Below are 16,203 nucleotides of genomic sequence, written 5' to 3' on the forward strand. Positions count from 1 at the left end.
AATCCTAGGGCTCAACTCATTTGCTTCCCTTTAACGAGGGATCACAGTACTGCACTGCCTACTGTCCGATGTCTAGAAACTTTTTTTGTTCTCCCATATATTTTGACCAGTTTATTAGTTATTTACAACAGGAATATAAATCTAGTCCCTGTTCGTCCATCACAGTCAGAAGCTAAAGTTTTATACGTTTAATTTGTGGCATTATCTACTAAAATTTACATCAATTATCAGGTGTTCATTTACTATTATCTTGGTATTATTTAAGGAGTCAAATTAAAAGGCCTTCTAGTATTTTAACTATGTACTTACAGTGCTTTAGACTTAAGAGGTAATATGTAAACATGTAAGATAAAAATGGCTAGTATTTTTTAAAGAGCTATCATTTATGAAGGATCCTGCTTTTTAAAGTTTTCATCTCCATTACAGACATTTTCATCAAGAGTTCCAATTTAATGTTCATAACATTTCCAAAACATAGGGTAAACAGATGTCATAGTTTTTAGTGGTTTCCTTGTTTTGAAGGATATACAGATTCTCTAGAAGATCATTTAGAATTTTGTGATAATACATTATCTTCATGTGAAACATGCTTTTATTCTGGCTTGGCCTGCCCTACGTGCCTATATCACTGAAACAGTGCTGTTCTGCTGTCAACACATTTCCAGCCATCAAGCACGTGTTCCCCCTGCAGCCAGCTACTTAAGATTGGTTAATTGAGATTGGAAGAGAATGTCTGCTTCTTGATGAATAATTAAAAAGCAAAATCAAGCCCAGTGCAATATCACCAAGCCTCAGTCTTCATGTGCCAATACTACTATATAACTTGGGGATGAACTTAAGACCAACTTTGGACCTTAGGTTGAGAATGTAAAAATTAAAAACTATTTTAATAAGAATTCAAGCATAAATTAACACGTTTCTCCACTTGTAAAATTCAGTTAAAAAATTAAAACGTGCATTTCACAACAATGTGAATACACATCCTCCTCAACTTACAATGGGTTATGTCCTGATAAACCCATTATAAAGTGAAAATATCTTAAGTTGAAAATGCATTTAATACATCTAACCTACTGAACTTCAGAGCTTAGCCTAGCCTACCTTAAATGTGCTCAGAACACTTATATTAGCCTACAGGTGGGCAAAATTATCAAACACAAAGCCTATTTTATACTATATAATTGAATAACTCATGTAACTTACTGAATACTGTACTGAGAGTAAATAAAAAAATGGTCGTATGGTTGCGAGTGTTTTGGTTGTTTACCCTCATGGTTGCATGGCTGACTGAAAGCTGTGGCTCACTGCCCCTGCCCAGCATCACCAGAGAATCCCACCTCATATCGCTAGCCTGGGAAAAGATCAAAATTCACATTCGAAGTATGGCTTCTACTGAATGCATATTGCTTTCACACCATCATAAAGTCAAAAATCTGTAAGTCAAACCATGATGAGTTGGGGACCATCTGTATACTTAACACAACTGAACTGTACACTTAAAAAGGTTAAGATGGTATAAGTAAAACAAAAACAACAAGAAAAAAGGTTTGTAAAAGGCTATGAATACCTTACCAAATTCATTATAGCTTATGATACAATGTAAGTAATAATTAAAATAGTGATAACCACATTTAGAAGTAGATACAAATTCAAAGGACTCATAAAGCATTTTTAAATTAAAACCAAAACAGGAACTGTATACTCTAATTAAATATAAAACAGAAAATTTTGAAACATAATTCTAAATAAAGAAAATGATTAGTACAGAGCATTCTCAAGAAAAGAGAGAACAATACCAACAAGCTTTCCAAAGAAGTGAAAATGGTGGCATCCAAGAGGCAAAGATACATTGGTCAGAAAGTAGAAATGTTATACCCAGGGATTTTTACTTTCTACAAATGCCCACAGTCCAAAAACAAGCAAGCACAGGCATCAATTTGATAACTGTTCATTGTTATGCTTGCTTGAGTAAATATCTGGTGATACACAGACATCCTCACCTATAAGGAAAATACCTACAGGATATATAACCTACGGGTTCTAGAGATGGGGAAACACTAAAGACAGAAAAAGCAAATATCCACAACTCAAATGCAAAGAACCACAGTTCACATTTGTAATTTGAAATAAAGAATAATGTGTTATTTGCTGGATCCTATGTTACTTCTATTTTTAGTTTTTTAAGGAACCTCCATACTGTTCTCCATAGTGGCTGTACCAATTTACATTCCCACCAACAGTGTAGCAGGGTTCGCCTATCTCCACACCCTCTTCAGCATTTATTGTTTGTAGACTTTTTCATGGTGGCCATTCTGACCAGTGTGAGGTGATACCATATGATCCAGCAATCCCACTCCTGGGCATGTATCCAGAGAAAACCATAATTCGGAAAGATACATGCACCCCAATGTTCATTGCAGCACTATTTACGATAGACAAGACATGAAAACAACCTAAATGTCCATCAATAAAGGAATGGATAAAGATGTGGTACATATTTAAAATGGAATATTAGCCATAAAAAAGAGCAAAATAATGCCATTTGCAGCAACATGGATGGACCTGGAGATTATCATACTGAGTGAAGTAAGTCAGACAGACAAAGACAAATATCATATGATATCACTCATATGTGAAATCTAATTTTGAAAAATGATATAAATGAACTTATTTACAAAACAGAAACAGACTCACAGATTTCAAAAACAAACTTATGATTACCAAACGGGAAATGTGGGGGGGAGGGATAAATTAGGAGCTTGGGATTAACACACACACACACACACTACTATATATAAAATAGATAACCAACAAGGACCTACTGTATAGGACAGGGAACTGTACTCAACATTCTGTAATAACCTATATGGGAAAAGAATCTAAAAAAGAATGAATATATGTATATGTATAACTGAACCACTATGCTGTACACCTGAAAATAATATAACATTTTAAATCAACTATACTCCAATAAAATTTAAAGACTAAATAAATAAAATTTTTAAAAAAGAATAATGTGTTTATGTTTTTAGATTATAAAGTAATAATTACTGATGAGAAATTATGTTTGGGGTTTTTCTTAATTTATTCAAAATAAAGTATTAATTTCTTATAATTAAGTGGGAAAGTATATGAAAGCAAAATAAATCTCAGATATTAACCGATATTCATGAATTGATAGGTAACCGATACGAGATGTGAATTTATCTATGAAACTTCTCCATGCATAGCAAATGCATTCTAAAATCTATGATATTTTCTACATAGTTCTGTCATGTAATTTCATTTAAATCATAAGTATTTTCTGTCATCTTTAGTCATCCTTAACAATTACTTTACATCAATTATCAAGTGTGATTTAAAAAACTGGACTAAATAGTAAAGCAGGAGGTCAGAATATGTGGTTAATATGCATATAAAATTAAACTTATTTTTATCAATTGATACTTAGTGGACATTTATTTTATCTTATTAAGAGGTGATATTTATAAACCATTATGTAACCTACCAGTTCAAGAGATCTAAAGTCTGAAACCTAGCATGGTATCGAAAGGAAATATCTAATTTTATATTAAAAAATCAATACAAGTTACAGATCATCCTCCTATAATACAAAAAATAAGCAAAAGCATTTTTATCAATTGGTAAAGAAAATCTCAACATATCAAAAGGCTGTGGATACTGACAGGTGGAAGTCTAATGATTCCATAAAATAAACATAACATCCTATTTTAAGAAAAGTAATAGAACACAGAATAATAGTTATGTATAAAACTCCACAAAAATGTATGTTAGCATTTTTACTGCTGTTGTTTATAAATATGGTAAGGAAACTAACTTTTCTTCTAAACCACAAATGTTAGCTTGAACTTCCTTGTGTATATGATCATATTTTAAATTCTTTAAGGGCAGGGATCATGTCTTATTAATATTCCTACCTTCAAAATTACTTATAACAGAGTCTTGCCCATTATAGATATTCAGTAAGTGTTTTCGAGTTACTGAAAATATAAAACCTTTTTTAATATGGTTGGGGATATATGAGTTATATGGAATAAATCTGAATATCTAAGGGAAAACATTAGAAATTTAAAACACTACTTAAAATGAAATCATAACTTCTTCTTTTCCGATTTGGATTCCTTTTATTTCTTTTTCTTCTCTGACTGCTATGGCTAAAAATTCCAAAACTATGTTGAATAATAGTGGTGAGAGTGGGCAACCTTGTCTTGCTCCTGATCTTAGTCCATCAACAGATAAATGGATAAAGAAGATGTGGCACATATATACAATGGAATATTACTCAGTCATAAAAGGAAACGAAATTGAGTTATTTGTAGTGAGGTGGATGGATCTAGAGTCTGTCATACAGAGTGAAGTAAGTCAGAAAGAGAAAAACAAATACCATACGCTAACACATATATATGGAATCTAAGTAAAAAAAAGGTCATGAAGAACCTAAGGGCAAGACAGGAATAAAGACACAGACCTACTAGAGAATGGACTTAAGGATATGGGGAGGGAGAAGGGTAAGCTGTGACAATGTGAGAGAGTGGCATGGACATATATACACTACCAAACGTAAAATAGATAGCTAGTGGGAAGCGGCTGCATGGCACAGGGAGATCAGCCAGGTGCTTTGTGACCACCTAGAGGGGTGGGATAGGGAGGGCGGGAGGGAGGGAGACAAAAGAGGGAAGAGATATGGGGACATATGCATATGTATAACTGATTCACTTTGTTATAAAGCAGAAACTAACACACCATTGTAAAGCAATTATACCCCAATAAAGATGTTAAAAATTTTTTTTAATAAATAAAACAATAAAAAAGTGGGTTTTTAATTACACAAAAGGAAATAAAAGAAATTGTTTTATGGAAGAATATATTTTATATTTGCATAGGTGATCTAGCTAACAAATAGAAGGGGGAAGGAAAGAAGACTGAGATGTAGGGTGGATTGCAAGAATTCACTTTAAGAAGGAATATAATGATATTATTGGGAGATGATTTTCCATGGGTCTCTTGTGTTTTTGCCTGTCTTACAAGTAGAGGCAGTCAATGTCTTTGTTTCCAATGCTATTTTCAAGGATATCTGTACAGTGTACAGCCTCAGAAGACAAAGATATTGTCTTCCTTCTGAACAAAGAGCAGGTTTGCTTACAGTCTTGTAAGGTACATATAGGGCCTCCCACTAGAGAAAATGGCAGGCATAATTTCTACCCATTATAAAGTTCAGGTTCCTCTCCTGTAATATAATCCACTGTATACAGGTATCACTTGGCCCTCTTCGTGCCATCCTGTAGGAATTAGGCTTAGGGCAGGGACACAAAAAAATGCTAATACTTCGGTAACTGCTAATGCTATAGATAATAAAGTCCTTTGTCTCCATTCCAGGATTCTTGTGTCTCTGGGCAGCATTCATGAAATTATGGCCTGGATAACTTCTTAGCTTAGAGGTAGGGTGAAATCACAGATCCTTTAGAATTCTTGACACATACCTGTTATTGTTTTTGTTTTTATAGGGCTGCTGGCATATTCAGAGGCCTGATATGATTGTTGCTTTGCCAAGGGTGCACTTCCAACAGACACCTCATCCTCCTTCCTTCTGCTAATTGGCATAACAAGAGGAACAGCTATCACAGGCTGCTGGAGAGAGTCAAATGAAAAACTGAATTATTTACTATTTCTTAAGCAGAGAAGGTTAAACACAGCATCATTGAAGAAAGTCCATTGCATGTTGTGGTTGAGGCTTTACTCATTTTTAATTAATAATCACCCATAATCCCCACCCACTCAGAGATAACCATCATTAGCATTTTGATAAATTTTCCCCCAGTGTCTACATATTTTATTTTCAATTGAGGTATAATTGAGGTACGTCTTTATGTGAGTTCCAAGTGCATGACACAGTGATTTGATATTTCCGTACATTACAAAATGATCACCATGATATGTCTAGTTATCATCTGTCACCATACAAAGATATTATAATTGACTACATACCCCATGCTATACATGGGGCTTTATTATTTTAAATCAATGAATCAGTCAATCTCTCTTGCCCTCCCTCTTGGTCACTGTCTCTCACACACACTCACACAGGAACATTTAACAATTTCAATTTTAAATTAGAATTCTGTGCAAAAACCAAGAGAGCTTGGAATTAATTAAAATTTAACATAAATTTTAGTAAGAAGTATAAAGGTAACATGTTAGAGGCAAATCAAAACTAAAATTAACTTTGAAAATTATGATCACTAGTAAATGAAGTTATCCTTATAAAATGATATTTTAGGGAACTACTTCTATAAACTGATTAGGTACATGTTAATATGGACAATCCAATTTTTTTTGAGAATTGCTGAAAATCTCTATATTGCATCTGACAAAGTGATATCCACAGCATATTTAGAAAGCACAGAAAAATATCTATAGTTAGAGAAAGCTGGAAAACATTACGATCCTATATTGAATGCATGAGTGCTGAGCTGGACAATAAAGCAGCTGTTTCATCTTTATTCACTGAAATAAAGTCTGATGTTACTGCTGATGACGCCCAATACAATCTTGTCAGATTTTTGGCCAAAAAAAAAAAGTTATTTTTAAGTTTTCTTCAGGATCAAAGATCAATGTTGAACTGAGTGGAAAACAATCATCAAATGTTGGGTTTTAGCCACAAATTGAGGAGGAAATTGCAGCTTGGGAAACAACAGATGATAACTGTGATACAGCTGCATCAGATGGTGAATCTGAAGGGGGTTGGTTAGGCTGGAGTGTGGTCTAATGTTACCCTCAACACTACAACATCCACACTTTTATAGATCCAACTTTAAGTTTCACTCAACTTATGGTAACTATTTAATATTATTTAAATTATGAATAAATATTTCAGTGAGAATATAGGTACATATATAACCATATAATATAATGGAAAAAAAGCCAAATTATTTTACAAGTTGTTCCCTAGGGTGAGTAAAAGGACAAGAAAACTGATAATGAGAAAATGAAAGATTAAATATATTGTGGAAAACACCACAATGAAGAATATCTGCTTTCATGTTAAGTATTTAGTCAAACTGATAATATTTTTACAAATCTAAATAGGAAATAATATTTAAGAGCTAGATAAGAAATGCTGAGTCTAATTTAAACTTGCTCATCTATAAAACAAGGGGGTGGAGATGTCTACTAGAAAATCCCTTTGTGCTCTAACGCTTAGTGATTCCATAATCCCTTGAACTTCCTGGACATCATTTATAAACTTGGAATTGATGAAGCACTCAAAGAAGTTAGGACCAAGTTTAGAACCAAAATTAATATATAATATGTGATTACAGAAAAATTCCGTGCTGTATAGTGTGATATTTAATTCATGCACAATAGGTGGAAGATGAGATTGATGGAAGCTATGATATTGGAAATACAACAAACAAACAAAAAAATCTTTCTTTTGGTGGTTGAGACTCTGGGTGCATTTTCACATTGGTAAAAATACAGTAAAAGGCCAAATAAAAACCCTTTCTAGGGCTTCCCTGGTGCGTTTTTGGAAATATGAATACCCCAGTCAAAAATATCAAAAGAAGGAGCATTTATTTTTAGCAACCGCCTGTTGCTCTGCTTACATTCTTCTGCCTTCTGGTACAGGATATTCCCCCAAATTTCCATTGTACCCTAGTCCCATATCTGTCCTATTGTTGCCCCATCAATATCCCGTGGTCCCCAAATACCTAAAAAGTCTTTTGTCCCTCTTCCTATAAAATTTTCCTTTATTATTAATTTAATAAATGTAAAAATATAGGAAATTATGAAGAATAAAAGCACATCCATATTTTCATTATAACCAATAATTACTGGCAATTAACAATTTATCATATTTGCTTTTTTTAAGGAGGAAAGTAAAATATTACAGATAAAGCTAAAATCCCCTCTGATTGCTAACTGCTCATTCCTCCCAGAGTCAATCACTATTATGATATTGATACAATCCTTTAATTTTTTACACCCATATTTACTTACACATATGCCATATATATAGTTTATATATAATGTATACTATATATAATATGTGATATATAATAGATGATATATAATATGTAATATATGCAGGGTGGTTTGGGAAAAATATAAGTACTCTCATATTGCATATGTCCTTGGGAAATTGATTTTTGCATTAAATAGAATTTTGAGACTTCCATACTAAAACCTATTGAATAATTTTTAACAAAAAAATAATACATCATGTTAACGTGCCATGCTTTATTTATCTGCTTCGTTAGAGACAGTCATTTAGGTTGTCTCCTATTTTACACCATTGCAAAGAATTCTGCAAGGACAGGCTTATACATGACTCTTTAGGCTCATACGAATGTCACTGTAAGAACACAGCTCTATCAAAAAGTGGAATTTTGGGGTCACAGGCTACGGTCATGTGTAATTTTATTAGACACTGACAAATTTATTAATTTTCACTCACAACAGTAATATACGAGTCCATCCATTTTCTACATTTTCACCACTACTGAATACTAGCCTTTTTTCACACAACAGATTTTAAAAGTGAAGATGATTAGTTATGGGTTGATAGGTGTTGAAACTGGGCAATAAGGTCATAGGGTTCAACTATACTCTCAATTTTCCATGTTGGAGAAAATGTAGAACTGAAATAGTAGATTAAAGGCATTTTTAAAGCATATTTTTGAGATATGCTGAACTGTAGCAAAATAGTAATACTATAAAGTGCTGACGAAAATATAAACTGTGCACCAATTCTGGAAGCAAACTGGCAATATTACAAAGGCCTTAAAATATGCTAAACCACATGCCTAAAGTTACTAGTTACACTTCTAAAAATATATTCTAAGTTAATAATTAAAGAAAAATGCAAATATGAAGATATTTATCCCAATATTATTTGTAACCGAATGATTAGGATTATGGGTATTTGTTTGTTTATCTTTTAAATGAAACTACTAGTTTTGAACTTAGAGAAATATATATATTTATATTTAACTTAAAAATACTTATGAAACAATATAATAAAAATAAAATAAAAAATCAAAATCTTTGAAGGTACTTGTATCAATCAAACAAATGTATAATTTACTTAAGCTGCTAGAACGCTACCTGACATTCAGGGATATCTATGGTGTACTGGAGATAACTGCATCACTTATAAAATAACCAATGAAAAATTTATAATACAATGAAATATTATTCAGCCCTAAAAAATGAGAAAATCTTGCTATTTGTGACAACATGGATGGACCTTGAGGCCATTCTGCTGAGTCAGACAAAGAAAGACAAATACCATATTTATATGTGGAATCTAAACAAAACAAAACCCAAAAAACCCAAAACATCAAATTCTACATACAGAGAAGAGAGGGTGTTTGCCAGAGACAGGGGGATTGGGGGAGGGGTGTGTGTAATGGGTAAAGGCAAAGTACTAACTTCCAGTCATAAAACGTAGTGTACGATATGATGACTATTGTTAATAATATGTATTGTATATCTGCAAGTTACTAGGAGAGTAAATATTTTCTCGTCACAAGGGAAAAAATTATTTAACTATGTGTGGTGATGGATGTTAACTAGACTTATAGTGGTGATTCCGCGATATATACAAATATTGGATTGTTATGTTGCTACCTGAAATTAATATACTGTTATATGTCAATTATATCTCAGTAAGAAAAAAAATTTACAACTAAATTTTTCTCAAATTGTCCCTGCCATTAGTCTTAACTTCTCCATTATTCATACTCCATATTTTGTTAAACTTTCTAAAATCCAAGTCTATTTATATTAGTTTCCTATACTTCCTCTGTACCATTTGGGATAAAGTCTCAAACACTTACCATTACAAATAAAATCTTTTATGAATTGGTTTTTAATTTCTACCAGTGTCTATAAGAACACTTGGCTCTAGCCTGGAAACACTGAAGGTCCCTTTCTTGCCAAGTTACTTCATCGTCTTTGCCTCTGCTCACAGTTTAGTCTAGAACAATCTTCCTTGTCTGGCTTACTTTTATGACGCTCAGCTCAATTGTCAATTCCTCCTTCTAACACCCATCCTCACCTGATCATGAGAATGTTTCCTTTTATGTTTTCATATACTCCTGTAAATACATCTAACATAGCAATTACAGTCAGCCCTCTGTTCATCTGGAACCCGAGGATACAGAGGGCCAACTGTACTACACCAAGGGACCTAAGCATCGTGGATTTTGGTATCCACAGGGAGGGAGGGCTGGAACCAATCCCCTATGGATACCAAGGGAGGTACCAAGAATGGCATTACTACTACATTCCTTCACATTCTCAAATACACTAAATACCTCTAGAGGAAGGGATATTCTCAACCACGATTTCTGTTTCTATAGCCCCAGTACCTAGAATACTGCACTGTATTCTGTATGTATTTGATAAAAGGAAGCATGAAATGGAGAAGGGATGGCAGAAGTTTCAAATGAAATTAGGACAAAATGAAGAAAAACTTTTAAAAAGATGCTCCTTGAGACACGGGTTGCACTTTTTTAGTTAATTTTTATATTCTTATGTAAATATAAAATTATACACTTTTCTCCTATAAATTAGCTTTAAGTTACCTCAGAAAAAAAATACAAAGCTATTCCAAGTAGAATGTTATAAAATTACAATTAAGTCAATGGGAAAATGCAATTCAATATCACATAAATTTGGCCTCAAAAATTCTTAGTTCTAGAGGGAAGAGATATGGGAACATATGTATATGTATAACTGATTCACTTTGTTATAAAGCAGAAACTAACACACCATTGTAAAGCAATTATACGCCAATAGAGATGTAAAAAAGGGCTTCCCTGGTGGCGCAGTGGTTGAGGGTCTGCCTGCCGATGCAGGGGACGCGGGTTCGTGCCCCAGTCCGGGAGGATCCCACATGCTGCAGAGCAGCTAGGCCCGTGAGCCATGGCCGCTGAGCCTGCGCGTCCAGAGCCTGTGCTCCGTGGCGGGAGAGGCCACAACAGTGAGAAGCCCGTGTACGGCAAAAAAAAAAAAAAGATGTAAAAAAAAAAAATTCTTAGTTCTGAGATATACTAGATGTGTGAAAATAGGTAAGTTAATCTCAGTAAGCATCAGTTTCTTCATCTTTAAAATGCGAATAATAAAGCCCATCTGTCAGAATTACACATAGAGAATTACACGTAAGTATTCAGGGGACTATAATTAGCTCCTTTTGCTTTGTAATTTAGACCCCTTTAAACACACACATATCCCAAGTCTTTTGCACCAACCATCCCAATACCGAGTTAGGCACACTCAATGCATGTTTGTTGAATAAACCTACAGATGAAGAAGAAATGTAGAGATAATGAAAATGAAAGTTAACATTTTCTAAGCAATTATTATGTATTGGACACTCTGAGAACAAACATGTAGGGACTATGAGGGAAAATAAGCCAGTAAAATAGGACTACCTAACCTAGTCTCTCTAAAGTATCTGCTTTACAAGCAATTGTAGACCAAGTCCCTTTAACAATCAATGCAACTCTACTTTGAACTGTAATTTCTTGTACAGAAATTAAAGAGTAGAATTGCTTGAAAGGGGTAGAAGAATTCTGGTACCTCCATAAATAAAATCAACAGGAGAAATATATAACTCTAACAAATAAGAAAAAAAATTATTTAGAGAATTATAAAAATTTCTCACCTGCTGCATATGTTTACTGGTTCGCTTCTGAGGTTGATAAATAAGCCAGGTGTATAAGATAGGGTCAATATTAACTGCTAGTCCTTGTACATTACAAAGAAGTACAGCACCTAAAAAACAAGATTTTTAAATTGTTACATTCCTCCTAAAAATAATAAGCTTGATGTCACTTTACACCAATAAGTAGGAGAGCCATAATAAAAAAGATGAACAACAGTAAGTATTGCCACGGATGTGGAGGAATTCAAACCTTCATACATTGCTGGTGGCAACATAAAATAGTGCAAATAATATGGAAAACAGTCTGGCATTTCCTCAGAAAGCAAAATATACAGTTACAATATGACCCAACAATTCTATTCCTAGGTATATACCAAAAGAACTGTAATCAAATATCCACGCAAAAACTTGTACACAAATTTTCATAGCAGCATTATTCACAATAGCCGAAGAGTGGGAAAACATGAATGTCCATGATGAATTGCTGAATGGATTAGCAAAATGTAGCAGAATCACACAATGGAAAACGATTTATCCATGAAAAGGAATGAAGTACTGATACATGCTATAACATGGATAAGCCTTGAAAACATGCTAAGTGAAACAAGCCAGTTACAGAAAACCACGTATTATACGATTCCGCTTACATGAAATAGCCAGAACAGGCAAAACCATGAAGAAAAAAGTAGATCAGTGGATGCTGGGGCCTGGGGGGAGGAAAGAATGGGAAATAACTGCTAGTAGATATATGGTTCTTTTGGGAGTGATGAAAATGTTCTGTAATTAGAAAATGGTGATTGCTGTACAACCTTACAAATATACCAAAAACCACTAAATTATGCACTTTAAAATAATGTACTTTATGGAATGTGAATTATATCTCATTAAATGTGCATTTGCCTTTAAAAAATAATAATAAACTTTATTTTTTAGGCAAACAGCAATTTCTATTTTGGCCATGAGAAGGGAATATTATCTCCCTTTTTTGGTTATATTACAGAACTAACTCATGATATTAAAGGAAGCATTATTATAACCACTTAATAAATCACTGTAAACTATAGCTTTAAATGTTCAGAAGCAAAGAGAGAGAGCTGCCTAGATGAAATGCAGGCTAACATTTTGACATGAAACACAAAGACTGAAGTGTAACAAGTTGCAATTCCATCCTACTAACTAAAACATTTTTGTCCCTCTCTAATAAAAAGTAGCTCACATAAACTTAACTAAAGCAGGATATCCCATTCTTAATTTATGTGGGGCAGGTCATATATATCTGTAAATAAGATTTTGCATTTCTACATATATTTTTTGATAAAAATAGTATTAGCTCCACTAGGATGTACAGAATATGAAGGAAGGGGTATTAGTCAGCTTTGCTCTCAACTGTATCTCCAGCATCTGAAAAAGTACCTTCCACGTAGTAGGAGCTGAAAAAAGAATCACAATAAATGGTAGACAGATTCTCAGGTTAGTTGAAAAAAGCCCATTTGTTCTATAATATTGCAGATAATTAAAACAGCTAGTACAATTAGTATTAATACCAAGTCCTATGAAAAGTGAACCACAAAGAGACTGAGATACAAGGATGGAGGAGACAAAGCAAGCAAAAGAGAAATTTCCTCCTTTTTCAAAGCTTTGCACAGAATTTTCAAATGAAATTTGCCATGTGTACTCCTGTTCTACTTTACATTGCTACTTCTCCCAGGAACCCCAAATCGGTATAGACTCCTAGGCAACATGCTGAGACAACATAAGCAATCCCTCCTTCCATGTAACAAAGCATGTGCTAGTGAGCAATGATTCACTCAAATACACATATCAGAAAGGAATGATGGGGAGAAGCTAAATACAAGATGACTGCAAAACGGGGGGATCATAACTGAAGTCAATTGGAAAATACAATTTAATATATATTTTTTCCTGTAACAGAATGCAGATTTCTCATAAGAACCTAAATTCTCCTATTTCTCAAATACTACTAATATACAGAATAAAGGCTTAACATGCTATATTATATTAAGGAAAATAAAATAAGACTCCCAAAATTATATCCAGTTTTCAAATAATTCTAACAGCTCTACTATGGCAGAGACTATCAACTTCACAAACTAACAAAAATATAGTATCTAGATATATGAGTATATATAGCAAGAGCTAATTTGAATAGTGTTCTTGTTTTAAACAACTCATTCTATCAAAATATGTTACTAGGTGAGAAACAGAATTTGGCCTGAAATATGAAAGACTATTAATCAAATCCTTTTTATTTTAAAGAAATGTGTTGAACACATTTAAATAGAGTTCAAAAATTCATTTAAATTCAAGAATACATAATTCAATCATAAAAGTTAAAAGACTTTTCTAAAATCCATATACAGAAATAAAATTACATTTAGATTTAAATTACTATGAACTGCTTGCTGTCACATGAACCCACAATATTTTATAATTAATATCACATAAATATTAAAGACACCAAAATAATACATGGTTAACAATAAAGAATGTATTTCACCAAAAGAAGGAATTACCACAAGAAAAAAACTTTGGGATCCAGAAGACAAAGGATCCAACACAGGAAAAAAGTGACCCAGGATGACAATAGTGAATTAGTGACAAGTATATGGAAAACTTAGAAACAACAAACAATTAATAAATACAGGAAAAACAAATGTTATAAAGAAAAGGATAACTAACCATAGGATAAACATGACCATACCATGAATAATATCTACAGACAGAACTATGTAAATTCTGAAAAAAATGAATTCATTGATTAATCAAATGTATAATACAACAATATCATACATTTTATTACTGGGGGTATGGGTACATAAGAGGAATGTGTGATGGGCGCTGAAGAGGGTAAAAGTTAGCCAATTATCATTTTCCACAGTAAGATAGCAATGAATAATGCTGTAAAATGAACAATCAAGAAAGAGCAAGAGGGCTTCCCTGGTGGCGCAGTGGTTGAGAGTCCGCCTGCCGATGCAGGGGACATGGGTTCATGCCCCAGTCTGGGAAGATCCCACATGCCGCGGAATGGCTGGGCCTGTGAGCCATGGCCGCTGAGCCTGCGCGTCCAGAGCCTGTGCTCCGCAACGGGAGAGGCCACAATAGTGAGAGGTCCGTGTATGCAAAAAAAAAAAAAAAAAAAAAAAAAAAAAGAGCAAGAGAAGCCAAGTTATTTAAAAACATGGACGTAAACACCAAAATAATTACCAAAAAGACTTTTGAAAAGGGAACATTAAAAAACAGGTGCAGGTGACATGAGGGAGAATATAACTGGGATTCTCAAAATGGGGACAACAGAAAAGAGAGGTAGATGAGCTTTAGATTTCCTTGCTGAGGAATATCCTTATAGCCACTAGCAAAATGCAGAATAATTTTTTCTCTTTGAGAGATGTCTCCAATTCATTGTAACATTAACAGCCACAAATTAAGATCTGTGAATGAGTTCCATAACAAAAAAAATCAGCAAGCACTGCAGAAGGCAAGTGAGCAAGAGCCAGAAAAAAGAACAAACAAGTTTAGACTTTCAAGCACTGAAGATATTTGAATACAGAAAAACAGCTATGGGGACTTCGCTGGTGGCGCAGTGGTTAAGACTCCACGCTCCCAAGGCACGGGGCCTGGGTTCAATCCCTGGTCCAGAAACTAGATCCCACACGCATGTCACAACTAAGAGTTCACAGTCCACAACTAAAGAGCTGGCGAGCCACAACCAAGGAGCTGGCAAGCCGCAACTAAGGAGCCCACCTGCCGCAACTAAGACCCAATGCAACCAAATAAATATTTTTTAAAAAAACATCTATGTAGAAAACATTTAAAATAAAAAAGTATGCAATCATGAAGGGGAACAAACAATGAGAAAGTAACAGCAAAGAACACATTTTAAAGAAAAATGGAAATTACAGAAATGACAGATTTAGTTTTTGAAGTAAAAAACTCATTGGACAGGTTAAATAGTAGATTAGACATAGCTGAAGAGAAAATTAATAAAATAGAAGAAACACAGTAAGATAATTTAGAATGTATCTGAGATAGAAAAATGAGAGAAAACAGTTAAAATGATGTTAAGGGATATGAGGCCTGAGTAAGAAGAACAAACATATACCTAATTAGATTCCAGAATGAGTTACTAAGGAATGAGAAGAGGTAACATTGTTAAAAAATAATGGCTGAGGGACTTCCCTGGTGGTCCAGTGGTAAAGTATCCGTCCTCCAATGCAGGGGATGCAGGTTGGATACCTGGTCAGGGAACTAAGATCCCACATGCCACGGGGCAACTAAGGCCATGCGTGACAACTACTAAGCTCGCATACCTCAACAAGAGAGCCCACACACCACAACTACAGAGCCCACACGCCGTGAAGCCCACGCACCACAGCTACAGAGTGAAAAACCCACATGCCACAACTAGAGAGAAGCCCGCGCACTACAACAAAGAACCCGCATGATGCAACTAAGACCAGATACAGCCCAAAAAAAAGAAATAAAGAAAAAAG

The 16,203-nt window shown here is 34.1% G+C and overlaps 1 protein-coding gene across 1 annotated transcript in view; it reads right to left on the reverse strand.

The window, feature by feature from the left end:
- VPS13B (vacuolar protein sorting 13 homolog B) overlaps nt 1-16,203 on the reverse strand; it is an 803,413-nt gene that overhangs the window by 468,272 nt on the left and 318,938 nt on the right. The window contains exons 20-21 of the mRNA XM_082674491.1: nt 11,693-11,802; nt 5,502-5,649 (exon numbers count right to left, since the gene is read on the reverse strand). Coding sequence (XP_082530617.1) covers nt 5,502-5,649; nt 11,693-11,802 — 258 coding nt within the window. The remainder of the gene's footprint in view (nt 1-5,501; nt 5,650-11,692; nt 11,803-16,203) is intronic.

The sequence above is a fragment of the Grampus griseus genome (genome assembly GCF_964374135.1).
Source record: "Grampus griseus genome assembly, chromosome: 17".
In the NCBI taxonomy this organism is placed as follows: Eukaryota; Metazoa; Chordata; class Mammalia; order Artiodactyla; family Delphinidae; genus Grampus; species Grampus griseus.